General features: G+C 40.2%; 1 protein-coding gene across 1 annotated transcript in view; it reads left to right on the plus strand.

Annotated features, from left to right (window-relative positions):
* Positions 1–26,929, plus strand: part of stxbp5l (syntaxin binding protein 5L) — a 512,076-nt gene that overhangs the window by 264,302 nt on the left and 220,845 nt on the right. Inside the window, exon 9 of the mRNA XM_060832791.1 lies at positions 11,690–11,768. Coding sequence (XP_060688774.1) covers positions 11,690–11,768 — 79 coding nt within the window. The remainder of the gene's footprint in view (positions 1–11,689; positions 11,769–26,929) is intronic.

Genomic DNA, 26,929 nt, shown 5'->3' on the forward strand with positions numbered 1-26,929 from the left:
AGGTGGGACACTTCACTACACCACAGCAGCTCTTCAAACCAGGCATGGCACATTTAAACCAGATTTTAGACACCTGTACCGTGACCACTTTGACATGATTGGCAGTTTTAAAGGTGGTGCAATATTGCATCTTAAGAATAATGCAACCGCTTTTATCAGCTCTCTGAGGATGTGCAGTGTGCACATTCAGGAGAATCTTTGAGCAGAACTGAATGAGATGGAGCAAAATGGTATAATTTGGAAGCTTGACCATCACACAGATTGGTACAAGTCCATCATATATGCTTTAAAGAAATGTGATTCATTAAGATAATGCCTAGATCCAAGGTACCTTAACCTTTCTGTTAAAAAGTGGCCACATAAAATACTGATGCTGGAAGAATTAATTCCTAAATTTTCCAGAGGAATATTATTCTCCAACTGGATGTGAAGCAAAGCTATCAAACTTTGTCCATGTAGCTGAAGAATCAGGTGCTTACAGTATTTTGGAATATTTTGATATACTATTTCTGACGATTACCAGTCCAATGATGTGCTGGTTAGGTGGATTGGCTATGCTGAGTTGCCTGTAGTGTCCAGGGATGTGGAGGCTAGGTGGATTGGCCATGGGAAGTGCACGGTTACAGGGATAGTATGGGGTTAGGGGTGTGTGTGGGGGGGGGGGGGTCTGGGCAGGATGCTCATCGGAGGGTTGGTGTGAACTCGATGGTTCGAATGACCTGCTTCCACAATGTAGGGATTGTAAGCTATTAGCCAGCCAAGATCTGTTCCAACAACACATGGATTGGTTTGTTGAAAATGTACCTGCAGTTGCATAGCTCACAATATCACTTGCAGTGAAAGATAAAACATAGGCAGAGCATCACCATAACCTAGAAGTGATAATAGTGCAATGACATGAATTGGTATTTAATGGCACAAACTGACAGATCAATATCAGCCAAATAGACTTTATGAGGTTCCAGTACTCTGCACTCAGAGCTTATCCTCAAGCAATACCAAAGATGTTAAACAAATACCAACTCTACAGAATAAATAGGAACAGCGATGTTGACTCAATGTTTCAACTTTCTCTCTCTATATATTCCAATGCAATGGAAATCGCCACTGCAAGATTTGCTCAGGAAAAACATCCCCTATTGGCAGCAAGACAACCATTTGTGATTCTTTCAAACAGGTTCGGTCAGTAAATTCATGCTTGCTGCAATCCTATGACGTCAGGAAAGACATGATTCTCAAAATGGATGCATCAAAAAAAGCATAGGCATGTGTCGTTTGTAACATAAAATGTCTGTTTCAAAAGCGCTGTCATCTGCTCAAGCAAACTATTCAAATATGGAGTCATTAGCTCCTGCATTTAGCATCAAGTTCACACCTCCTGATTTGGTGAAAAAACATTGGTAAATGAGGTCTAAGCCAGTAGAAGTCTAAGCTATACCTGCTGAATGTAACTAACAAATGCACCACTACACATTGAACATCTACTTGTCAAAGGACTGACTTTGAAGTGAATGCAAACCAGGTACCAGGATGATTACATTTGCCATGTTGAATGGATTACCAAATCCACAGGAAGACCAAAATGTTTCTGTTGATGTACTTGTTGATACTGTTAATGATGAAGTTGATAACATTACCAACATTAATTTGTTAAATTTGACCAGTGTAAACTGTTGCAATTGGCAATTGCTGAACATAATCTGTAGGATCTGCAAAAGATCGTTATTCAGGGATGACATGACAATATTAATCAAGTGCCTGAGAACATTAGTTAATTTTGGCCACACAGAGACAAACTTGATATATCACAAGTTCAAATATCTAAAACACAGCACTAAGCTATTATATTAAACAAGGGACATGTGGATATTAAACTCACAAGACAGCTAGCACATGCATTTGTGTACTAACCTCGGATGATCAGGATATTCAACAATTTGTGAAGCATGAGAAGCTGGCTGAACATACCAATAGCAGCAGAGGGAGCTTCTACATCCAAATGATGCTCGATCCATTTCTTGAACAAAAGTAACAACAGACTTCATCGCACTGCATGGGGAAGATTTACAGCCCCCTGCTGGATTATTTCTCCTCATTTCCTATTGTTTCATTATGTAGCAACATGTGTACAGCAGTTGCTGATATGACGATTAATTATTCAGCATCCCAGAACAAATAGTGTTTGACAACAGAACACATTTCAAATCAGTGATCACCAAATGTCAAGGAACAAAACAACAGTCACATTCTCAAGGTAACTTAAGGTTTTATAAAAAAAAGATGAGATCTCAGCTCAGACAATGCATTAAAGGTGTGAGATCAGAGTCTGTCTATATCTCAATCTTGAATTACACTGGTTCTATTTCTAAAGTGAATTTACAAAATATTATATGGATTGACTGCCTGCATTGATGGCCTACAGGTTGTGCATTTTTTGAGCAAAATAGAATGTATCTGCAAATATGATTCTGTAAATACAAATTAACCCCACACACTTATGTGTGCGTGTGCAGGGGAGAGAGAGTGAGGGTGTGCTTGTGAGTGCACATGAGAGAATGTGTGTTTGCATGTGTGCAAGCTTGGTAAAGCATGTGTGTGAATGTGATGGGGTATAAGCCTGTGAGAGGGTGCATGTATGGTTGTGGGTGTGGGGGTGTATGTGTGTATATATGAGAGAGAGCATGTGTATGAGAGAAGGTCTGCATGATTGTGTGAGTATGTAAGAGTGTGTGTTTGTGTACATGCGAGAGTGTAGTGCAGTGGAGTCACCTGTAGTGTGACATGAACACAAGGTCCCGGTTAAAGCCATCCTCATGGGTACCAAACTTGGCTATCAGACTCCGCTTGGCCACTTTGCATTGTTGCCTGTCCCGAAGATCTGAGACTGAATATCCTGACCACTAAGGTGTTCCTCAACTGGGAGGGAACATCCCTGTCTGGTGATTGTTGTGCGGTGTCCATTCAGCCATTGGCATAACATCTGCTTGGTCCCGCCAATGTATCATTCCTCAGGGCAACCTTGCGAGATGTCAATAGTGATCCCAATGAGCCAACCAATGAACCGGAACAGTCATCCCAGAGATCCGTAGAGGATCAACCAAAGAAGGAGTCAATTTGGACCCATCCAGAGGGCCGCTGCCTTGGGCTTGACATGTATACTCAAACTGTCAGGAAATGTGTGAATGCCAGATTCATGAGCCGTACCCACAAGGTAGAGTAAAACATCACCCGAACGCAACTCAGTGCCATCCATGCTCTCAAAACCAATAGCAACATTGTCATCAAACCAGCAGACAAAGGAGGAGCCATTGTCATTCAGAATAGAATGGACCACTGCAAAGAAGCGTACCAACAACTGAAGAACCAGGAACACTACAGGCAACTATCGGTCAATCTGACCAAAGAACACACCCATGAACTAAACTGATCAAGATTCGGCATGGTGGCTCAGTGGCTAGCACTGCTGCCTCACAGCACCAGGGTCCCAGGTTCAAATCTGTCTGTGTGGAGTTTGTACGTTCTCCCTTTGTCTGCGTGGGTTTCCTCCGAGTGCTCCGGTTTCCTCCCACAATCCAAAGATGTGCAGGTCAGGTGAATTGGCCTTGCTAAATTGCCCATAGTGTTAGGTGCATTAGTCAGAGGGAAATGGTCTGGGTAGGTTACACTTCAGAGGGTCAGTGTGGACTGGTTGGGCCGAAGGGCCTGTTTCCACACTGTAGGGAATCTAATCATCTCAACAAGATCCAGTCCTTCAGGGTTCCCTACGTGCTCTCATCCCACGTACTTCTCGCGTAGGGGACTTCTATGCTTTCCGAAGATGCAAAAGCCAACACATCAGGACGTCCCATTATATCAGGTAATGGGACCCTGTGTGGGAACCTCTCTGGCTATGTTGAAAGCATCTTGAAACCCATTGTCAGGTGAACTGGTCATGCTAAATTGCCCATAGTGTTAGTCAGGGGTAAATATAGGTTCAGGGAATGGGTCTGGGTGGGTTACTCTTGGAAGGGTCGGTGTGGACTTGCTGGGCCAATTGGCCTGTTTCCATACTGTAGGGAATCTTGTCTAATTTAAAATCATGGACAGGCAATAGAGGAACTTTGATTATCCAGCAAGATTGCAAGGTCCCGATGTTTGGCTAAACTATGTTATCCAGCATTCGATTAACTAAACGAAATACTGACCGCTTGTATATGCAGACCTCATGATGGAAGTGCAGTTGATTATCAGTGATGTCATCTGTCATCTTGTTTCTCCTGTCAAATTTATCTTTAATGAGCTGCAGCTGCTGTCTCAGAATGTTTTAGTGTCTGGTTAATTCAAACCATTGATTAATCAGTTATTTTTGAGTGGTTCAAGCATTTTTGGTATTTACTGTTTATTTCTTAAAACCTTTTAGTTCATTTTGAAACTTGGTTTTGCACCCTAATAGACTTTCTAATTCTATTTATGTTTTAGCCAGGTCCAATACATCTCCTTCATAACCTTCTCTAATAACTATGCAGTCTCTCTGTATAGCTTTCGTTTTTTTAAACCAGTATCATTTCCCCAGGCTACTTAAATGGTTCTGTGACTTCCTTTACATCCTGCTTGAATTATTTTACTAGAATATCAATTTGTTGTCACTTATTTCTGAAAGGACTCTCTCATAAGTGATTTACTGCTTCTTTTTCTTTATGCTATTCATTTCCACCAGTTTCTGCAGATCTGTATTTTCCCTAGCATTGCCTGAGTTTAAGCTGACATTTATGTAGTTGTTCCCACTGAGCCTGCTCTTTTAAACTGGCAGTGTCCCATAACTGGCAATATTTAGAATGGATTAATGATATAAATATAGATTATCTTGCTCCCTCACATTTTTCAACATTTTGTACAGCTTGTAGGCTGAGGGGAGATATCCCCTAAAGATTTCATCATCTCAGAGCTGGTCAAGTATGGATTTATCCTGAACTAGATGTTCAGTCTTTTTTATCTTCTTGAACTTCTATTTCTCTCACCACAACAGAGAGCTGAGGTGTTAGCTCCACGAATTCAGAAAAAAAGGTTCCATTTTTCTGTCGTATTCAGTTCTGCAAGTGTTTCCTGATGCAGTTCCTGATGTGACACTGATGTTTGACTGATTCCATGAATTGTGACTAGCACAAGGTCACACCACACTGATATACCTGTAATTGCTAGCCCATTTGTGTCTATCACAATATACCTGTAATTGCTAGCCCATTTGTGTCTATCACATAGAACATATGCAACATCCAAGTGAATTGATTGTACTTGCCCACCAAACTATTTATTAATTGCGCAATTTGTTAAGTGTGTTCAGGAAAGTTTCCTCAAGCAGTATATAGAGGGTCCTACTCGGGAAGGGACAAAACTCGACCTACTCTTGGGAAATAGGGCAGGATAGTTGACTGAGGTGACAGTCATGATTTGGAGATGCCGGTGTTGGACCGGGGTGTACAAAGGTGGGGGAGCATTTTGGCACCAGTGACAATAGTTCTATTAATTTTAAAATACTCATGGAGAAGGACAAAACTGGTCCACAGGTTCAAGTTCTAGATTGGGGCAAGGCAAATTTTGTTGGAATTAGATAGAAGCTTGCACAGTTTAATTTAAGTAGCTTGTTTGCAGGAAAAGGGACCTCCGGCAAGTGAGAAGTCTTTAAAAGTAAGATAACTAGAGTTCAAGGTCTATATATTCCTGTGAGGTGAAAGATATGGTTGACAGGAATAGGGAACCCTGGATGACAAGGGATATTGAGTCTTTGACCAGAAAATAGGAGGAGGTATGGCTCTGGTACAGGCAGCTAAAATCAAGGGAATCCCTGGAGGAATGTAGGGGATAGAAAGAGAATACAACCCCTAAAGGGCCAAAGTGGACATTTATGTGTAGAAATTCAGGAGATGGTCAAGGTCCTCAATGAATATTTCTCCTCTGTATTTACCGTAGAGAAAGCCATGAAGACTTGGGAACTTGGCAAAGGTAGTAATCGTATCTTGGGAACAGTCCATATCACAGTAGAGGAGGTGTTGGATGTATTAAAATGTGTGAAGATGGATAAATATCCTGGTCCTGACCAGATATATCCAAGAATACTGCAAAAAGCTAGAGAAGAAATTTTGGGGACCCTGGCTGATATTTTTGCATCATCATTAGCCATGGGTGAGGTCCTGGAAGACTGGAGGGTAGTGAATGTTGTGCCCTTATTTAAGAAGGGCTGCAGAGAAAAGACTGGGATCTATAGATTAGTAAACCTAACATCTGTGGCAGGGAAATTACTTGAGAAGATTCTGAGATAAGATATGCATGCATTTGGAAAGACAGGATTTGATTAGAAGTAGTCAGAATGGCTTTGTGTGTGGGAGATCATTCCCCACAAATTTGTTAGAGTTCTTTGACGAAATGACCAGGAAGGTTGATGAGGGCAGGACAGTAGACGTAGTTTATATAGATTTCAGTAAGGCCTTTGATAAGGTTCCACATGGTAGGCTGCTCTGGTTGGTTAGATTGCATGGAATCCAGGGGGAGCTTGCAAATTAAATACACAATTGGCTTGTTGGTAGGAAGCAGAGGGTCATAGTGGAAGAATGCTTGTCAGAATAGAGGCCTGTGAAATAGTGGAGTGCCTCAGGGGTCAGTGCTGGGCCCATTGCTGTTTGTTATCTATATCTATATGAGAATCTACAAGGCATGATTAGTAAGTTTGCATATGACACTGAAATAGGCAATGTCATGGCTAATGAAGATTATCAGAAATTGCATTAGTACCTTGATCAACTGGGGAAGTGGGCTGAGAAATGGCAAACGGAGTTTAATATAGATAAGTGTGAGGTCTTGCATTTTGGAAAGTCAAATCAAGGTAGGAGTTTCATGGTGAATGGTAGGGCCTTAAATAGTGTAGTGGAATAGAAGGACCTTGAAGTTCAGGTGCACGGTTCTCTGAAAGTAGAGTCACAGGTAGACAGGGCAGTGAAGAAGGCTTTTGGCATATTGGCCTTCATCAGTCAGGGCATTGAGTATAGACATTGGGAAGTTCTGTTGCAGTTGTACAGGACATTGGTGAGGCCACATTGGAATATTGTGTTCAGTTTTGGTCATCTTGCTATAGGAAGGATGTTATTAAACTAGAAAGAATGCAGAGGAAATTTACAAGGATATTACCAGGACTTAATAGTCTGAGTTGTCAAAAGAGTCTGTATAAGCTAGGACTTTTTTCTTTAGAGTTTAAGAGACTGAGAGAGGATCTTATAGAAGTGTATAAGATCATAAAACTCATGGATATGATCAGTGCACTCAGTCTTTTTCCCAGGGTTGGGGAATCGAGGACTAGAGGGCATAAGTATAACAGAGGAAAAGATAAAAAAAAGAACCTGAGGAGCAACCTTTTTACACAGAGAGTGGTACGCATATGGAATGAACTGCCAGTAGAAGTTGAGATGGATACATTAGCAACTTGTAAAAGGCTTTTGGACAAATACATGCTTAGGAAAGGTTTAGAAGGATATGGGCCAAGTGCAAGGAAATGGAGTTAGTGTAGATGAACATTTTGGAGAAAGTGAGGACTGCAGATGCTGGAGATCAGAGCTGAAAAATGTGTTGCTGGAAAAGCGCAGCAGGTCAGGCAGCATCAAAGGAGCAGGAGAATCGATGTTTCGGGCATAAGCCCTTCTTCAGAAATGATGAGGGTGTGCCAAGCAGGCTAAGATAAAAGGTAGGGAGGAGGGACTTGGGGGAGGGGTGTTAGGAATACGATAGGTGGAAGGAGGTTAAGGTGAGGGTGATAGGCCAGAGAGGGGGTGGGGGCGGAGAGGTCAGGAAGAAGATTGCAGGTCAAGAAGGCATGCTGAGTCCAAGGGTTGGGACTGAGATAAGGTGGGGGGAAGGGAAATGAGAAAGCTGGAGAAATCTGCATTCATCCCTCGTGGTTGGAGGGTTCCTAGGCAGAAGATGAGGCGCTCTTCCTCAGGCGTCGTGTTACCATGGTCTGACAATGGAGGAGGCCAAGGACCTGCATGTCCTTGGCGGAGTGGGAGGGGGAGTTAAAGTGTTCAGCCAAGGGGAATTTGGGTTGGTTGGTGCAGGTGTCCCAGAGGTGTTCTCTGAAACGTTCCGCAAGTAGGCAGCCTGTCTCCCCAATGTAGAGGAGGCCACATCGGGTGCAGCGGATATAGTAAATGATGTGTGTGGAGGAGCAGGTGAATTTGTGACAGATATGGAAGGATCCCTTGGGGCCTTGGAGTGAAGTGAGGGGGGAGGTGTGGGCGCAAGGTTTGCATTTCTTGCGGTTGCAGGAGAAGGTGCCAGGAGTGGAGGTTGGGTTGGTGGGAGTGTGGACCCGACGAGGGAGTCGCGGAGGGAGTGGTCTTTCCGGAACGCTGATTGGGGAGGAGAGGGAAATATATCCTTGGTGGTGGGGTCTGTTTGGAGGTGGCAGAAATGACGAAGGATGATACAATGTATCTGGAGGTTGGTGGGATGGTAGGTGAGGACCAGTGGGGTTCTGTCTGGTGGTGATTAGATGGGTGGGATTCAAGGGCAGAGGAGCGGGAAGTGGAGGAGATGCGGTGGAGAGCATCGTCAACCACGTCAAAGGGGAAATTGCGGTCTTTGAAGAAGGAGGCCATCTGGCTTGTTCGGTATTGGAATTGGTCCTCCTGGGAGCAGATGCGGCAGAGGTGAAGAAATTGGGAATATGGGATGGCGTTTTTATAGGGGGCAGGGTGGGAGGAGGTGTAATCTATGTAGCTGTGGGAGTCGGTCGGTTTATAGTAAATGTCCATGTTGAGTCGGTCGTCTGAGATAGAAATGGAGAGGTCTAGGAAGGGGAGGGAGGAGCCTGAGATGGTCCAGGTAAATTTGAGATCGGGGTGGAAGGTGTTAGTAAAGTGGATGAACTGTTCAACCTCCTTGTGGGAGGACGAGACAGTCATTGATGTAGCGGAGGAAAAGGTGGGGGATGGTGCCAGTAGATGGGCATTTTGGTTGGGCCAAAGGGCCTGTCCTTGTGTTGTAGGACTCTATGACTCTATCCTTCAACTAAAATAGGTGAACCATAGTATGCTAAAAGTTTTATATTTGCAGATTTTGTCCTCACTTCCTATCTTTGTGAGTGCATGTTTTATGAATTTGCATATAACCATGCCCCATGTCAATTTTAACCATTGCAAATAATTTTCTGAGGACAGTCAATTTGAAATTTTTCACACACTTAGACAATGTGATGACATTGCTAGTTTCCATGGGATTTGCAGTGTTAATCAATGAATCATGTATTCACCACCATTTCTCTCATTGTGTATATTCTTGGATTCCAGATCATTGATGACTCTATTTTCTGCCCCGGTGGGATCCAAATGATCTTTATTGTAACTTGAAGATCTCCTTTGTGCACTTTCTTTCGGTCAGTGCATGGCTGTTTGTAACAACATAATTCTTTGCTCTTGCACAATGCCTCTGCAAATGTTCTGTTCTGTCACATACCTTGCAAAACTGATTATTATCTGGGCATTTCCTTGGGACATTGCAAAAGACCATATTTTCCACATATCTTGTAACTTTGGATATTCTTAGTAATTGTTACAACTGTTGAATTCATGCTTTGGACTGTAAGTTTTGTTAAACTGTCAACTTTGCTTCACACCTGTGTCCAGACTTGGTAGTTTTTTGACTCCAAAAGTCTTCGATTTGAAGAGCAAGCCTTTCTGGAAACCTTTTGTATAGGTGAATGCAGTCATCAACTTAACAACTTTGCTTGCTAGTTCCCTACCAGAAAAATCACCTTGATCCCTTTTCTCTGCGTCTGCTCACAATGTAGTTTACGGATTTTACAGACCTCTGTCTAAATGACATGAATTTTAGTCATATGAATTTTTAATCTGACTCTGACTTAGTCTTCTAATGTTGTTCATATGTTTGGGATCTTTTAGCTTTTCAACAGCTGTAACACCCTAATGTGATACATTTATATAGACCTTTATTACCATTTGCAAAGCAGATTTTAATGGCTTTCTTTTCTGTATCAGACATTCAGAAACCAACTAACCAACATCTACAAACCAAAGTCCTGAATGCAGCTTAAACACTTAGCAGGCATTTTAGTAGAATTCAATGTCCCTTAGACGAGGGAATTTTGTAGACATTCTGACAATTCTTTCCATGCTTACTATCAATCTACACACTGATCACTTGCCTTTCTCAAGTGAGTTAAATTATCCTTTCCATAGGAATTTGTCTATTGGTCTCTGGCACAGTAATGAACAAAAATATCAAGAATTATCTTGTGCACTTTAGCACAATTTAAAACTGACAACCATGTGTTTCACCTGTGGATTAACTTGCTTACTGACCATTCAAGCATGACAGGATTGATTGAATTGATGTTTTCAACTAGTGTTCACCATATCATGTTAGTGTTAATGGTCTAATAATTACAACATATGGACTGAAACAGTTCAAGAAGGTAGTTCACCACTATCTTCTGAACAGCAACTAGGGATAGGCAATAGCAATGCCCATGTCCTGTGAATGAATTTTAGAAACTTAAATGAATAATTCTTCATCAGGGTTTGATTAACACTGTCAATAGTATATTTAAAATAGTAAAACATGTTACAAGATATGATGCAGGAATTGCAGCGCACCAATTGATTTGTGTGTGCCCGGCTTGTAGACTCAAATCAAACCACATGTCAACTGGAGTCTCAGGATTTTGTACACAGAGCACATGCAGTCCTTAAATGTGAATTCTCTTAACGGTAAGGTGCAAATATAAAACCATCAACTGAATTACCTGATAGGAACTGCAACAAATAAAGCAAGGATCCATTTGAGAACTATATAAATTCGGGAGCATGATGAAGATGATAGCAAATGCAAGAATTAGTAAGAAGCCAAGAAAGGTGGTGAGAATCTAATATTTAGAGAGAAGGAAATGTGAAAAGAGATTGAACTGATGCAAAAAGGAATGTTTACATGAAGCTGTAAAAATTAAAAGTGGTAGGCCAGATTTGGACTGTGATTATTAACTCGTGTATACTTTCTTACAAGATAGCCACAACTATTAACTTAGAAAATTCCACATGCATTATAGATAATATTGATATGTTGTGTGAAATTATAAAGATAAAGTTGTCTTATGGACTAAACATTTGCATGGTAAACCAAGAAGAGGGATGGAAATCAATATTAAATTAAATTTAGTTCCAATTTCCTTGAGACATAGTACATTTTCATTTTGCTGTTAAACAGTAACAAAATGCCAAGCAAAGTGAACATGCAGTGAAAACAAAACAAAGATCAAGTATCTTGTCTGCTCTTACAGTTTACACATCCACTACCTCAGACCATACGTTTAATTGATTTTGGATGGATTTTGTAACAGGAAAATACAAAGTAGGGCTTTGCTTCATCATGTGCTTTATGTACTGATCTGTTGTTGCCTTATTCCCAGCGACAGCACATCCTCCTCCTTGAAAAGATAGGGCATAAACCCAAAAATAAATAAAAATAACAAATTCAAATCAGATGTCAAGAACAGCCAATTTGAACAGGTCTAAATACTAGAATTATTTGTGTCCATGCCAGTATTATGTTAGTTTCTGTGAAAGACTGCCTCCCTAGAAGAAGAAATATTTCTTATTTATTTATTTATAGTTATAGTATGTTTTTTGTATCTTGATCTTTTGTTGAATAGGAAAAGTCCAACGGGATGGAAAAAAGCCTGAACCATGTAAACCAATCCTAAAAGTAGATCATAAGACGTGTAGATATAGGTAAGTCCCATCATTTGTGTTTATTTGCATCTTTAAGACTACCTGTGTAAAGTACTAACTATTGTAAAAACAGTTTTTCAACAATCACAAACGAATTTGCTAAATTTGGTTGGATCAGGTTTTGTGGTTGCTTTGGTGTAATTCTTCTCAACTGCTGCTATTGCTATTTTTGTTTGTTTAATTTTTTTTGCACAGCCTTTCAATTATTTCCTGACACATCAGTACTTTTTTTTATCAATACTTACTGCTGTTATCTCTTTGGACCAATCATCTTGGAACTTAATTTGGCATGACAGAAGGAAAATCAATGTGATAAATAGTTTTCAGAGATTGAAATAGTGCATTAACGTTGAAATGCAACTCTGCTATGTGAACGATGGCACTTTATTATCTGAATGTTACATAGTATTTTCAATGATTTTTGTCCTTGTCCAATCCTTATCCTCAATTCATCTGTATGTCCGGTAATTCAAGAGATTTCAATTGCACCATTTCAATTCATTGCTGCACCAATATGAAAACAACGAACTCTGAATGCTAAAGATCTGAGATAAAATCAGAAATTGCTGGAGAAACTCAGCAGATCTGGCAATATCTGTGAAGAGAAAGCAGACTTAACTTTTCAAGTCCAGGGACTGAGGTCGGGTCACTGGACTCAAAACATTAACTCTGCTTTCTCTACACAGGTATTACTCGACATGCTGAGTTTTTAATTCTAATTTTGTTACACTACTGGATTCTCTTGCTTACAGCGAGTGCAGAAACAGCCACATAAAGAACAATCTTACCCAAAAATGCTTCATAAAATTTAGTTTCTGAAACTTTTTATTTTCTATTTTCTCTTTTAATCTTCCCCAGTTGGTAATAATGCATCCTCTCAGAAGTTTGCAGGTCTCCAGGACTGTAAATGTAGTGATTGGAATGAGGTCAGTCAGATGGAGCTCATAGAATCTGAGTTCCCTAATTGGAGCTGTAAATCTGGTCCAGTCAGGGAGTTCTGACTGACAGATATAAATAGGAGCATGAGGAGTTCCATTCACTCAAGGAACCAGCTCTGAGCCAACTATGTCAGTGACATTTACTATGCACATGTGAAAAAAAAGGGTGACTTAATTACAAGATGCCAGCCTTCATGGAGTTATTTCAGTGGCAATGAGAGAAAAATATGCTCCTGAAGAGATTCGCTAGCAACAACCGTCTTTGTGTTGGGGTAAGCACTTTTGGCATCAAGCCACTATTTGGGAAGCTTGACTCATTTGATCCTACCACCAAAGACTGGGCCCAGTTTGTGGGAAGAGTACATTAATTTTTCTCGGTAAGTAACTTCAGGAGTAATTCTCCTGAAAGCTTGTGGATCCGTAGTTTCTTCAGTTATTAGGAACCTAAGTTTCTGTGAGGCCACTAGATGCTAAAACCCTTCAAGAGTTAGCTAAGAAATGTTATGACCCTCCCCCCCCCCCCCACCCCCACCCACCACCACCACCCACCACCACCACCACCACCAAACCTCCTTTAATTCTGAGATGCTTTTGGTTTTACTCAGCAGTTCAAAAGTTAGGGTATTCTGTGTTGGGATTTTTGACACTGGCAGAGGCATGTGATTTTGATTGAATCCTAAATAAGATACTGAGAGATCATTTCATGTGTGGGATTAATGATGTAACCATGCAACAGCACCAATTGGACTTTAGTCAGACATTACAACTGTCTTTATCATTGGAAAATTCGGAAGTGGAGCTTATGCATTATGGGGTAATCCAACAGAATTCCGACTGAGCTTGGGAACACCATTTGAGTGCAGGAATAACCTCACACAAGACATATTCTAAACTGAGGGCTCTAGGTCAGCCCACAACAAAATCCTAAAACAAACCCAAGCCTTGGCCGAATGGTTAATATTTTCTTGAGGATCCAGGCCAGCATGCCATTATACTTGCTGCCGGTGTGCGAACTGAAGACAGCAAAAGAGTCCCATTAAGGCTGAATTGACTAAGGGAACTCATAGGGCAGTATCCACAAGAGTGCACACCCTGGAAAGTCCACCTACAGCTGGTTTGGAACAATTAAATTGCCTAGCAACATCCAAATCAGAACCAATCAAAATAAAAATCTGATTAAATGGTCACCCATTTTAATGGAGATCGACACTGGTGTGGCAATATCACAGATTGCAGAACCAGTCTTTAGCAAAATTCGTTCTGGACTCCAACCCTTAAGTTTACATAAGACCTCAGCCAGGCTAAAAAAACTTTACGGGAGAACCCCTACCGATTAAGGGTACAACTTTGGTTCCAGTCTTTTCTGAGAAGCAGCTGATTCAGTTACCTCTGGTTATAGTAAAAGGGTCAGGCCCAAGCTAGATGCCTTGAATTTAGTCAGGAAGGATTCAACTTAATTGGCTTAGCATGTTTGAATTAAAAAATACCTGCCTGAGTGAAGTCCTAATTAAATATCTGGAAGTTTTACAGAAAGTCTATGGACTATCAAAGGGGTCAAGGCCACCTTGCATGTGGACCAGGAAGCAAATTCACAATTCTGCAAGGCCTGCACAGTGCCATTTGCCTTATGTGCAAATGTAGAGGCAGAAATCAGAAAGCTAGAGAGTGAAGGAATCATCAAATCCATCCAGTTTGTGGAATGGGCAGTGCCAGTTGTACTAATGTGAAGTCCAATGGGTAGGTTTGCCTTTGGGGGGACTTCAAACAAATGATAAACTTCTTTTTGCTGCTGACTCCTTGGCATACACAAAGCTGGTGGAGGTGGGGCTACCTTCATAAAGCTGGACGCGAGCTGTGCATACCTGCATTTGCGATTAGATGAGGATTCACAGAAGTATGCTACAATTGCTATCCATAAGGATTAGATTAGATTAGACTTACAGTGTGGAAACAGGCCCTTCGGCCCAACAAGTCCACACCAACCCGCCGAAGCGCAACCCACCCATACCCCTACATTTACCCCTTACCTAACACTACGGGCAATTTAGCTTGGCCAATTCACCTGACCCGCACATCTTTGTGACTGTGGGAGGAAACCGGAGCACCCGGAGGAAACCCACGCAGACACGGGGAGAACGTGCAAACTCCACACAGTCAGTCGCCTGAGTCGGGAATTGAACCTGGGTCTACAGGCGCTGTGAGGCAGCAGTGCTAACCACTGTGCCACCGTGCCGCCCAATTGGATTTGGACCAATATACGAGACTGCCAATTTCCAGCAGATTGGAGAGTATTTTACAAGGTCTATCTCAAGGTGCCATTTATCTGGATGACGTACCAATAACCAGGAAGACCAATAAAGAACATTTAGAGAACTTGGACATAGTACATAAATGTTTCTCCAAGGTGAGTGTACACCTCAGGAGGGAAAAATGTGTGTTCCCGTGCCCAAAGTGACCTACTTGGGCTATAAGTCAGATCGCACTTCAGAAGATAAAATAAGGGTGATCAAAGAAGTTCTTCAAGCAACCAAAACTTGCTACAGATGTGGTCACTATGAAAAACAATGCAGTCCACCACCAGTTCCCACATCATGCACTTACAGCACATTGCCTGGTCCTGCATCTTTATTTTATTTACTTAGTTCTTAATTTTGTTTTACAGATTTCATAATGGTCTTTTAGTTTTTAACCTGTAAATATTTCCCCTATTTATCTTCAATCTTAAAGTAATTTACAATAAATAAATAGCTATTACTAACCAATGAACTTACAGTTTTCCTGTGATATCACTCTTTGTTTTGTGCTGCGGCGCCAAACCCAGGCTTCAGTTTATCCTGTAAAATGACCTTTCCAACTATGAGCCAAACAAAAAGGAAGAATAAAGGACTCTTCCCTTCTGCACCGAATTCCCACTCTGTCTCCAAATTCCCTTGAGTACGTTCTCATTCAGACTGTCTTACTCCTGATGTGATCTCTCCTTTCTGACAGTGCACAGCTTACTGGTTCAAAACTGTGCTATCTGAGGCTTGAACTCACAACCTCAGCATTTCACAAGCCTCTACACTGTCATATAAGTACAGTGTACTGACCAATTATGCCACTGGAGCTTGTGGCTCTTTTAACAAGTAACTGGCATGTCTAATTTCTGTACTTTTACAAAATGTTTACTAATCTCTGTTGTGATTGTGGTAAGAGAAATTGAGTTTGCATTTTGAGTCAAATGTTACAAAAGATAAGTAATGTTCAATTTGAAATGTTGGGTTGATTTCACAAGAATGCAGAATTCTCCTTTAAAGATTGCAGGCAGTGCCTGACTCAGGAAGTCCCGTTTCTGAAAGTTGCCATTTTCACCAAAGCAGGCAAGGCATGATGCATACAGGCCTATCCTAACTGGTCCATTTAAACACAGTGCACAGAATGAGTAGATTCATTTTCATTCAAAGAATATCCTTAACTAGTAGAGTGTGTTCTACAACTTCATGGTGGACACACAGATGCTCTAGAAGCTGGATAATGTCAATTTGTACCTCGAATTTCAATAGTCATTGGTTAACATAAAGACGAGGGCTTAACTGCTTCTACGACATTGTTACAATTAGGGCTGGGGTGGGAGGTTACTGTAAACTCACCGTTCAACACTTCCTCAAGGTTATTAAGGGATTAGCTGTTTTTGATATTAGTCCATGAATAGAAATGTTTGATTTTATTGGGGATAAAATACTTGAATGGCATTAAACTTTAATTTTGTGTTTAACAAATTTATTAGAATTTTTGAGGATCCAGCAAGCAAGGTGGATGATTGTAATGTACTTGGATTTGCAAGAGGCCTTTGATAAGGTTCAATTTCAAAGATATTACATTACACAATAACATATAGTGAATAATGTAACATATTAACATGGAGAAAGGATTATTTTACTGACTGAAAGCAGACAATAGGAATAAATGGATCTTTTTAAGGTTGTCAAACTGTAACTTGTGAAATGTTAAAGGGATTAGTGCTGCAACCACAATTATTTATAATCCTTATCAATGACTTAAATTCATCATCAAACCAAGATAATTAAGAAAGTAAGCCATCAAGAGGAGGTTTACAAAGTGATATAGATAGGTTAAGTGAATGGGCAAAATTTGGAAGGTGGAATATAATGTGGGAAATGTGAACTTTTCCTTTTTGGCAGGAGGAAGAGAAAGGCAGTATATTACTTAAAATAGAGTAGGATTGCAGGACTTGATGTTCTGGTACATAATTAGGAAAGTCAGGGAAATGTTGACATTTGTTGCAATGGGAATGAAATATAAAAGTAGGAGGCTTTACTGCATCTATATGTAGGAGGCGACATCTAGAGATAGAGAAAATACAGTGGTAGCTGGATGATTGAATTGATAGTCTTTTGGTAGACAAAGAAGCCAAGTTGTGAGGTGTCAGAAGGGAAAGTGGAGACTGTGATGATACTATGGTTTTAAGAGGTGTATTTTATCCTTTTTTTTAATGAAGAAAGGTTGAGACCGAGGTACAGGCAGTCTGCTCAAAGCCAATAAGTTAAACAGCATGAGAAGACTTGGTTTTTATTTTACAGTTGGAACAGCAGAAGCAGCCTGAAAAGTAGAGTCAAACTCCCACAGAACCGAGATTTTTAGTTTTAGCTTTCTGCAGTTGCTGGGACTTTGAAGCTGCATGCGGGAGCTCTTATTCCTCTCTCTGTTACAGGTAAAAGCTGGGGTTCGCTTCCTGCTGCAAGCATTACATGTGAGACAATCTTTTGTACAGAATTTGCCTTTGCCAAGGATGTGTTTATGGGCTGTTACTATATTGAGACAGTTAATTAGTAGTAGTTAATATATGTATTATTTTGGTTAGCCAGTTCTTTTATTTTTATTTTGTCAGTATTTTAGCTGTGATGTAAAAATAAAGTGCTTTTTGCTGAGTTCGAATTTAATCTGGAATGCAATGCCTTACACTAGCCTCTAAAATTAAAAAAAAGTTAGGGTCAAGGTTACCTTCTTAATATATTTTGAAGGGGTTTGTTCAGGTTCATAACAAACTGGAGGCTCTTGTAGGGATCAAAATCTCTAATTCCAGATTGGGTTTAGGATTATTTGAGTCAAAGGCAGTGAGTGGTGAGTGTTGGTTTTTTTTCAGCTGTTGCATTTGTTTGGTTTAAACAAGGTGTACCTTGTGTAATAATGACTTTTTCAGTTGCTACGAGTTTTCTGGGGGTTGAAGAAGCTCTCAGGATTGGCAAGCAACTTGAAGTTGGTGTTGCCTGTGTCTGTGAGAAAGGGCAAATAATTGCAGCAATAGCTCTACATTTACAATTGCCTGGAATGTAATCAGAATAATTGAGATTGCTAAACTTTCTGCTGCTAGTTTTGCAGTCTTAATGCTCTGCTCTTCTCCATGAGGTCTCACCACTTCAGGAAGTGATTTTTTTAAACTCCTCCAAAATAATAGTCTCTCTAAGAGCGTCTTATGCTTGACCATAAAGGATGAACTCAGATTTCTCCAGTTTCCTCATTTCCCCTCCCCCCACCTTGTCTCAGTCGATTCCCTCGAACTCAGCACCGCCCTCCTAACCTGCAATCTTCTTCCTGACCTCTCCGCCCCCACCCCACTCCGGCCTATTACCCTCACCTTGACCTCCTTCCACCTATCACATCTCCATCGCCCCTCCCCCAAGCCCCTCCTCCCTACCTTTTATCTTAGCCTGCCTGGCACACTCTCCTCATTCCTGATGAAGGGCTCTGGCCCGAAACATCGAATTTCCTGACCTGCTGTGCTTTAACCAGCAACACATTTTCAGCTCTGATCTCCAGCATCTGCAGTCCTCACTTTTTACTCTACATAATGGATGTGTTTACCAGGTTTCCAGACTCCTATCCATTACGCATGATCATGGCTAAAAGAATTGCAGAAGCATTACTAAAATCTTTTTCTACCCACAGAAAAACAGTTGGATCAAGAGTCACATTTTATATCAAAATTATTTATGGAAATTATGGATAGTTTATGAATAAAACAATTCAATTCCATGGCATACCATCCAGAATTGCAGGGAGCTTTAACAGTGGCAATAGACGTTAAAGACCATGTTGAGGTCTTATATTCAAGACTACCTAGAGGATTGGGAAAAATAAATTCCATTTGTACTTTTTTTTACAATTAGGGATGTGCCTAATGAATCAACCAAATTCAGTCCTTTTGAATTAGTTTTTGGACATGAGGTGAGAGGACCACTGAAATTAATTAAAGGAAAATTGGTAAGTCAGAGTTCAAAGATGACATGTGTCAAATTTTAGGGAAAAATTAAATAGAGGGGATGAGTTAGCTAGACAGTATTTAAAAGTAACACAGGATGTGATGAAACAGGAAGCAGTCAAGAAATCAAAAATTCATAATTTTGCGAGTGGAGCAAAATGTTACTCCCAGTGGTAGTGAACCTTTAAAGATTTATTCAAATCGAAAGGCAATTGAATGAGGTGAATTATTTGATAAGAACAACAGATAAAACAAATCTCATAGAATATGTCATGCTCAAAAGATATTTTGATAGGAAAGGAAAGCAAACGGAGAATGCTTTACTTTACAACACAAGGTAAAGAACTAAGTTCAGATAATTCTAAATTGGACATTCCACAAATTAAATTGGGCAATGAGGAAGTTCTGAAAATAATGGGATAACTTATTGAGTTACCTTTCAGAGGCAAATTGAAATGGCCTGAAAGAGTTATTACAATCACATGTGGAAATATGTGTGAATAAACGGGGGAGTACTAATCAAAGTGGGCGGCACGGTGGCTCAGTGGTTAGTCCCAGGTTCGATTCAGGCCTGGGGCAACTGTTTGTGTGGAGTTTGCACATACTCCCCGTGTCTGCATGGGTTTCCTCCGGGTGCTCCGGTTTTCTCCCAAAATCCAAAGATGTGCAGGTCAGGTAAATTGCCCATAGTGTTAGATGCATTAGTCTGGGTGGGTTACTCTTCGGGTGGTCAGTGTGGACTGGTTGGGCCAAAGGCCCTTTTTCCACACTAATCATCTAATCTAAATATGCATGGCATAGACATAGGAAACGTTATTACAATTAAGCAACATCCTTATAGTCTTAACCCTCTAAAGGTAACACAGGTTCAAAAAGAGATTGAGCACATGCTCTAAAATAATATAATCAACGTGAGTGCAGCGAATGGAATTCACCCATTGGGGGGAATGACCTGTGCCTGCTTATAACAAATTGGCCCATGTTTCCTTATACAAAATGGCTGACAACAAAAAGAGGCAGCCTGTCTTGGAATTAAAACACAAGATGGCTAAGGGGTGATAAACAAGACTAATACAGAGGAACCTCAATTATCAAGCATTCAATTAGCCATCTTTCAGATTATCCAAATAAGATCACAAGGTCCCAATGCTTAGCTAACTGTGTTATCCGGTATTCGATTATCCAGTATTCGATTAACCTAGTGAAATACTCCCACCCTGTGTCCTTTGGATAATCAAGGTTCCTCTGTAGTCTGTTCCAGCCTTTAATTAAACAAAATGACAACATCTTTGAATGAACCTACTCCAAGGCCATAAGTACGCAATTCCAGACAGCTTTTAATAAGAGTATGCTAGCATACAGACAGGTGACCAACCCCAAACTTCATTAATGAAAGGATAATTATCCCAGTAAATAGATGAACACCAGGTGCAAGATGTAATGTAATTCCCAAAGCAGCTATCAAAATGACAGCTAAAATTATAGTGTTTCTTTAAAGTTACTTAGAACATTAAAAAAAGGTTCTAGTTCAAGATCTTTCTGAATCAAAAGGTTAGGTTTCAACATAAAAAAAATACATATAACCAATGCTTAATAAAAGTATTAAAGATATAGCATTTAGACCTAGATGTGAAGTTAACTAGCTTTAGGAAAATGACTTTGTTTATGTCTTATGGACCAGGCACCCCGAACCCTCCCCCCCCGCCCCCCCCCCCCACAAAACATTTCAAGAAGGTAGCCCAGACCTTAACATTTCTAGTTGTTTTAAGCAGGTTTAAGGTGGATATTCCAGGAGTTATGCAGTTGGTCAGACCACTCAGTTTTAGCAAAATGCCATTTGTTTACAGACTACCAAATGAAACACGAACAAAAGAAAACAGAATATGGAATAACTGAGGCAAAAATGAGGACTGCAGATGCTGGAGGTTAGAGTCGAGAGTGTGGGGCTAGAAAAGCACAGCAGGTCAGGCAGCATCCGAGGAGCAGGAAAATCGATGTTTTGGGCAAAAGCCCATCAGCAGGAATAAGCCCTATAGAATAACTTAACCTATCTGAAAACCAAAGCAACTCTATTGTAACTTAATAATGCTATTCCAATTTCCTGCAACATCCCCATAAACACCCCCTTGTCAAAAAAGGAAAGATCAAACACAGTTTCTTACAGGAGACATACCAGAGAAAGAGTCAGCCAGAAAATCTCTGTTGAATCCGGGAACCTTTTTTTCCCAGCAGCTTTCTTTGACCAGCAGTTTTAAATTAAACCAAACTAGAAAAAAAACCTGAGCTGGGACAACTGGCCACTTCCCTTTCTTTGCACAACTGTGTTTTTAAAACCCTAAAGGCTTCCTCTGACTGTTGACTTGGGCGATATCTGTTAGCCATTACTAAAGTAGCCAATTCAGATGTATCGACATCTCTGCCTTTACGACCCATTTGCAAAAAAACCAAAGACAACATAAATTTGTTAAAGGAGCAGCATCGTCATATACTTCCTGAAAAAAAATAGATTGTTCACAGCCCATTAACCACAAACTGCTGAAGTAGAAATAGTTGTATGACTTTAACACTTTATAACTGACCTTGTAACAGAAATCAATATTACAAATCTTATAGCATCTAGTTTGAATTAAATGTCTTTTGTATTTTTACACACATAATTAGGACAGTGGGAAATATAAGAGGAATAATTGAATTTGATAAAGGCATCACCTGAGATAAAATAAATAACAGAATTCAAATTATCTTTCCAGATAAAGCCTGCCTGAGAGGCTCCATGGAGTATAGCAATTAACTTGAATGTGACTGAATATGATGCATAGAAAGCTTCCAAGGCCTTCTTCACAGTTGTGTTCTATCTGCTGGACATGTAGAACTATGTGGGACATAGGGTAGAGGAAGTGGTCGGGAAACTATTTGGGGAAGGCGAAGTTCTGAATTTGGTTATGCACTTCTTTTATTCATACGTGGAATAAGAGCATCTTTAGCTGTGGGAGCAAGTATTGCCCATCCCTAATTGCCCTTTGAACTTCAGGGCAGCACAGTGGCTCAGTGGTTAGCACTGCTGCCTCACAGTGCCAGGGACCCAGATTCGATTCCAGCCTCGCCAGTCTGTGTGGAGTTTGTGCATTCTCCCCATGTCTGCGTGGGTTTCCTCTGGGTGCTCTGGTTTCCTCCCACTGTCCAAAGATGTGCAGGTTAAGTGAATTGGCCACACTAAATTGTCCATCATGTTCAGGGGTGTGTAGGTTAGCAGTAAATGTAGAGTAATAGGGTAGGGTCAGTGACTCTTCATAGGGTCGGTGTGGATTTGTTGGGCCAAAAGGCCTATTTCCACACTGTAGAGATTCTATGAGTCTATAGTGCCTGTTAAACAATATGAAGCTGAGGTTAACCATGGGGATGCCCATTATTGATAAGGTGCTTTACAGGATTGGGTGTACTGATTAGGAGGGAATGACTGCAACCACATTGTATATGATCATTATAATACAGGGATGTATGCAAATACTGCATTTTACTATACACGTTAGAATGTGTCATTGATCTACCTTCTGATATGAGCCAAAGATTAAGTCAATAACTGAGTTCATATGCTGAGGCCAGATCAGTGAGAGGCATGGCCAAGAATGAGTTGGCAGGGAATATCTGTGGTTGGTGTTGGATTGTCAAGGTTGGAGGCTACAAGGCCTGATATTAAATAAAACAACTGGGACAAATCCAAGGTGGATTTATTGACCAGTCCTCATCACTTGGCAAGCAGTGTAACTGTCTCTAAACTATCTCCCAGAATGGTGGGCCTGACTCCAGTGTGCACTCAATCATCTTTCTGCTATTTTGGAATGAAATCTTGCCTATTCAGGCACATTTTCCCTGAGGCTTGCAACTGAGCTGGGAATTTTCTAATCCAGCCTTGTTTCTCTGCCAGATGTATTATACTTAATCCCAGAACTTTGTTTTTATTTCAAAAACATGGTATTGGTTGAATAGGAATTAGAGAAAGTCAGTGAAGACAGGAGTGATAGCTGAGATTTACTGCTAGCAAGGATGCCATCGCAGAATTTTGGATGAGTTCAACTTTATGGAAGATGTAAATCCAGCCAACAAAGCATTTTAACAGACAAATCATTAGAGACCACAAAGGTGGACAAAATTATTGACACATTCAGCAATTTTTGTGATGGGCAGGTTATGAGATTAAAAGTTGAACTCAAAGACCTGAATAGTCTGGTTCAGCCTCAAACAATGGTCAGGAAGAGAAATGAAATGGATATTGAGGAAAAGAAACTTGCAGTGGGAATCAAATTCAATCAATTCAGTCTCATTAACTGGAGGAAATTGAAATTCATCAAGGATTGTACATTTGGCATGCAGTCTGATAATGCAGATGCATTGGAGGGGTGGTGTGACAGATCCCAACGGCATTGGCAAACATTTTGAACATGTATATTGTTGATCACTGAGGAGCAGTATGTAAATAAGAAATAAGAAGAGACTAGAATTCATGCCTTCAGGGATTTGAGAGATATTGGTGTGGGAGCAATAAAGAAGCCATTGAAGGTTATTTTTTTGTCCTTTTTTTAATTCACTCATGGGATGTGGATATTGCTGGCTGGACCAGCATTTATTGTCCAACCTGAGTTACCCTTGCAAAGGTGGTGATGAGCTGTTTTCCAAACTGATACAGCCCCAAGTGTTGTGGATTCACCAATAATGTCCTTAGGAAGGAAATTTGAGTATTTGACCCAGCCACACTGAAGGAGTGGCAATATACAGAGAAACCTTGGTTATCCAAATTTTGGATTATCTGAACAAGAGTTTAAGGACCCATTAAAACATTACATCAAGGAGGTCAGTAAATTCAGAATAACTGTACTGATGAACATGTGAAAACACTGGCAAAAAAAAAGAAACACAAGCACTCCAAGCAACAGCGACTGCACTTTTTTTAGCGTAAGGGTTAGTCACACAGCCCTTTGCAAAAGTAAGTGCTTCATTTCCATCACTTTATCAGTCTGTTCATGAAAACAAATGGCAAAGAAAGTAAACACATGCGCAAGACGATGCTTCTGTCTTTCTGTCACAACACTGAGTTCAGCAGAAACCGACAAATGCTCTTGTGATTGTAAAAGCTGTTTGGGACCTTGCTTAATGCTGGGATTTCATAACCTGCAATTTGCAGAATGCAAAGATTAGTTTGTTTAAATAGTAGAATCACAATTATAGATTTAAACAAACTTTCCGGTAGACCATAGCATTAGATCAGTATGGCTTCACTTGTTTAAGGTCAAAATGATTATCCAAATAATCAATTATCTGAAAGAAATACTGCCTGCCCGACTCGTTCGGATAATCGAGATTCCTCTGTGTTTCCAAGTCAGGATGGTGAATGGTTTGGAGGGGTATTTACAGGTGGAGGTTTTCCTATGTATCTGCTGCCCTTGTCTGTGGTTGTGGAGTTGGAAAGTGATGTCCAAAGATCTTGGGTGAATTTCTGTAGTGCATCCGGTAGACAATGCACACTGGTATTACTGATCATTAGTCATGGTGGGAGTAGATGTTTGTGAACATAGAACCAATCAAACTGGTTGCATTTCCTGGATGGTGTCAACCTTCTTGAGTGTTATTGGTGCTGTACTTATTCAGGCAAATGGGATGTATTCCATCACACTCCTGACTTGTACCATGTAGATGATGGATTGGCTTTGGGGAGTCAGGAAGTGAATTACTCACTGCAGTATTCTTAGTATCCGACCTGATGTTGGAGCCAATGTATTTATATGGCAAGTCCATTTGAGTTTCTGGTCAATGATAACCCCCAGGATGCTGACAGTGGGGGATTCAGTGATGGTAATGCCATTGAATGTCAAAGGGTGGTAATTAGATTGTCTTTTATTGGAGATGGTCAGTGCCTGGCGTTTTTGTGCTGCAAATGTTATTTATCACTTTTAAGCCTAAACTTGGATATTATCCAGGACTTGTTGAATTTGAAAATGGACTACTTCGTATCTGAGGAGTCACAGTGGTGCTGATCTATTGTACATTCATCTTGTAGAGATATCCTGGAGCAGAGATGACTGACCTCCAACAATTACAACCATTTTCCTAAGTGGCAGGTATGACTCCAACTGTCTACCTACTGCATAGGTAAGCCTGAAACCAAGTCAGGGCATTACACCTTTTTCCACAAAGGAAGGAGAAACAGCATCAGAAAAGCAAGTTAAATGTGTAAAAGACTGGAGAGAATGTATGAAAACTGAGGAGAAACATTACACCTCAGTCACAAGACTGAATTAGGCCATTTCAGAGGTGTGGAATAGGCAGAACATTGATTGAAGAATTATGAATTGCAAGAAAGTATTGGAATTGCATGAAAAGAAGTGACAACATTTTTAGAACAAAACTGAAAATTGGAGGTCGGAGAGTGACTTCAAAGATTAGTTCTAGCATTGGAACTATATTGTATAGTAGTAGGCATATTGGACAAAAAACTTTCCAACAGCATGGACTTCAAGAGGATGCATGTTTCCTCTTGTGGAAGAATCTAGAACTAGGGGTCATATTTAAAAATAAAAGGTTAAATGGGCAACCTTTTATTTTTAAATATGACCCTTAGTTCTCTCAGTCTTTGAAATTCTCTTCTTCAAATGCCAGTGGATGTAGAATCTTCAAATTTTTTTATGTCAGAGGTAGGGATATTCTTCATTACCAAAGAGATGAAAGATTATCAGGAGTTGCAGAAGTGTGGAGTTGAGGTTAAAATCAAATCAGCCATGATCTTATTGTATGGTAGAGCAACCTCAGATGAGTGTCCATTGTTCCTTGTATGCTTGTTCATATGTACTAGTAATATCGCCAAAAGGTGCATAAAGGATTGGGATTGCTTGCTTTTATGATGTTAGAATAAGCATATTATTCTTTTTTTTTGGTATATGTTCCTATGAAGCATTTTGGAATGTTTTACTACATTTGTTTTACAGTATTAATATTTATATCTAAATACAAATTGTTATTTTTTAACTAAACAACCCTTGTTCCTTCATTCTGCAGAAATACCCTAATTTAATACAAAGAGATTCACAATGAAAACTAATTGACTATGAAATTCAATCGTAATGCTTCAAGCAGTACTGAAGGGCTACCTGATAATGTGCAGTATAAGAAACAGAGGTTGCTGCATCTTGCAAAGTCTGCATATTAATCAACCAGATTGGTCCACATAGCTCATTCCCTTTATGCACCCTAACTTGCTGAACATGCATGATCATGGAGACACTGCTATCAATATGCTGCTGCAGTGCCAGAATGCAAAAGTTGGTCAACTAGTGTACAAGCCATATTTTCCAAATGTCTTCTGAAAAGTTAATTAACCTAAAAATCTGTCAGGCAGCTTAAATATCCTTTGTTGTCATTCAGATGAGTAACTAAGGGTGGAATCTCAGTTTGAATTGTGGAAAGCTGTCTATGGGAGTTTTTTTCCAGAAAACCTTTAGTATTGGAGCTGAAAGCATCCGAGTTCTTTTGTGTAAGACCTGAGTTCAGCGTTCAGAAAACCAAAGAATCCACTAAGAGCTGAAAAGCAGCTGTTAACTAGAAGGAAAAGGTCTATCAGAAATCAGAAATATTTCTGAGGTCAAGGCATTAAGCAAAAATGCAGTGAAGCCTACATTTAAGCTAAGAATTCCAAAGTAAAGAGGTTTTCAACAGAAACTGAAGAACTCCTCAGATATTATCTAATACAAGGATCCCCATGAAATTTCAGACCTTTGAGAATAGCAAGAACACTAAGGAGAAATCTAAATGAATTCCAGAGAACTGTGGCATTGTGGTTTAACCCCAGGAAGTGCAGAAACCTTCAAAATCCGGATAAATAGTCAAAGACCATTTGGGGTAAGCCATGAGGAGAAAAGAGAGGTTCCATTGAGAATTTTAGTCTGAAACATATGTGAATGTGTTTATTTTTTTTT

This window comes from Hemiscyllium ocellatum, chromosome 12 (assembly GCF_020745735.1).
Source record: "Hemiscyllium ocellatum isolate sHemOce1 chromosome 12, sHemOce1.pat.X.cur, whole genome shotgun sequence".
Classification (NCBI taxonomy): Eukaryota; Metazoa; Chordata; class Chondrichthyes; order Orectolobiformes; family Hemiscylliidae; genus Hemiscyllium; species Hemiscyllium ocellatum.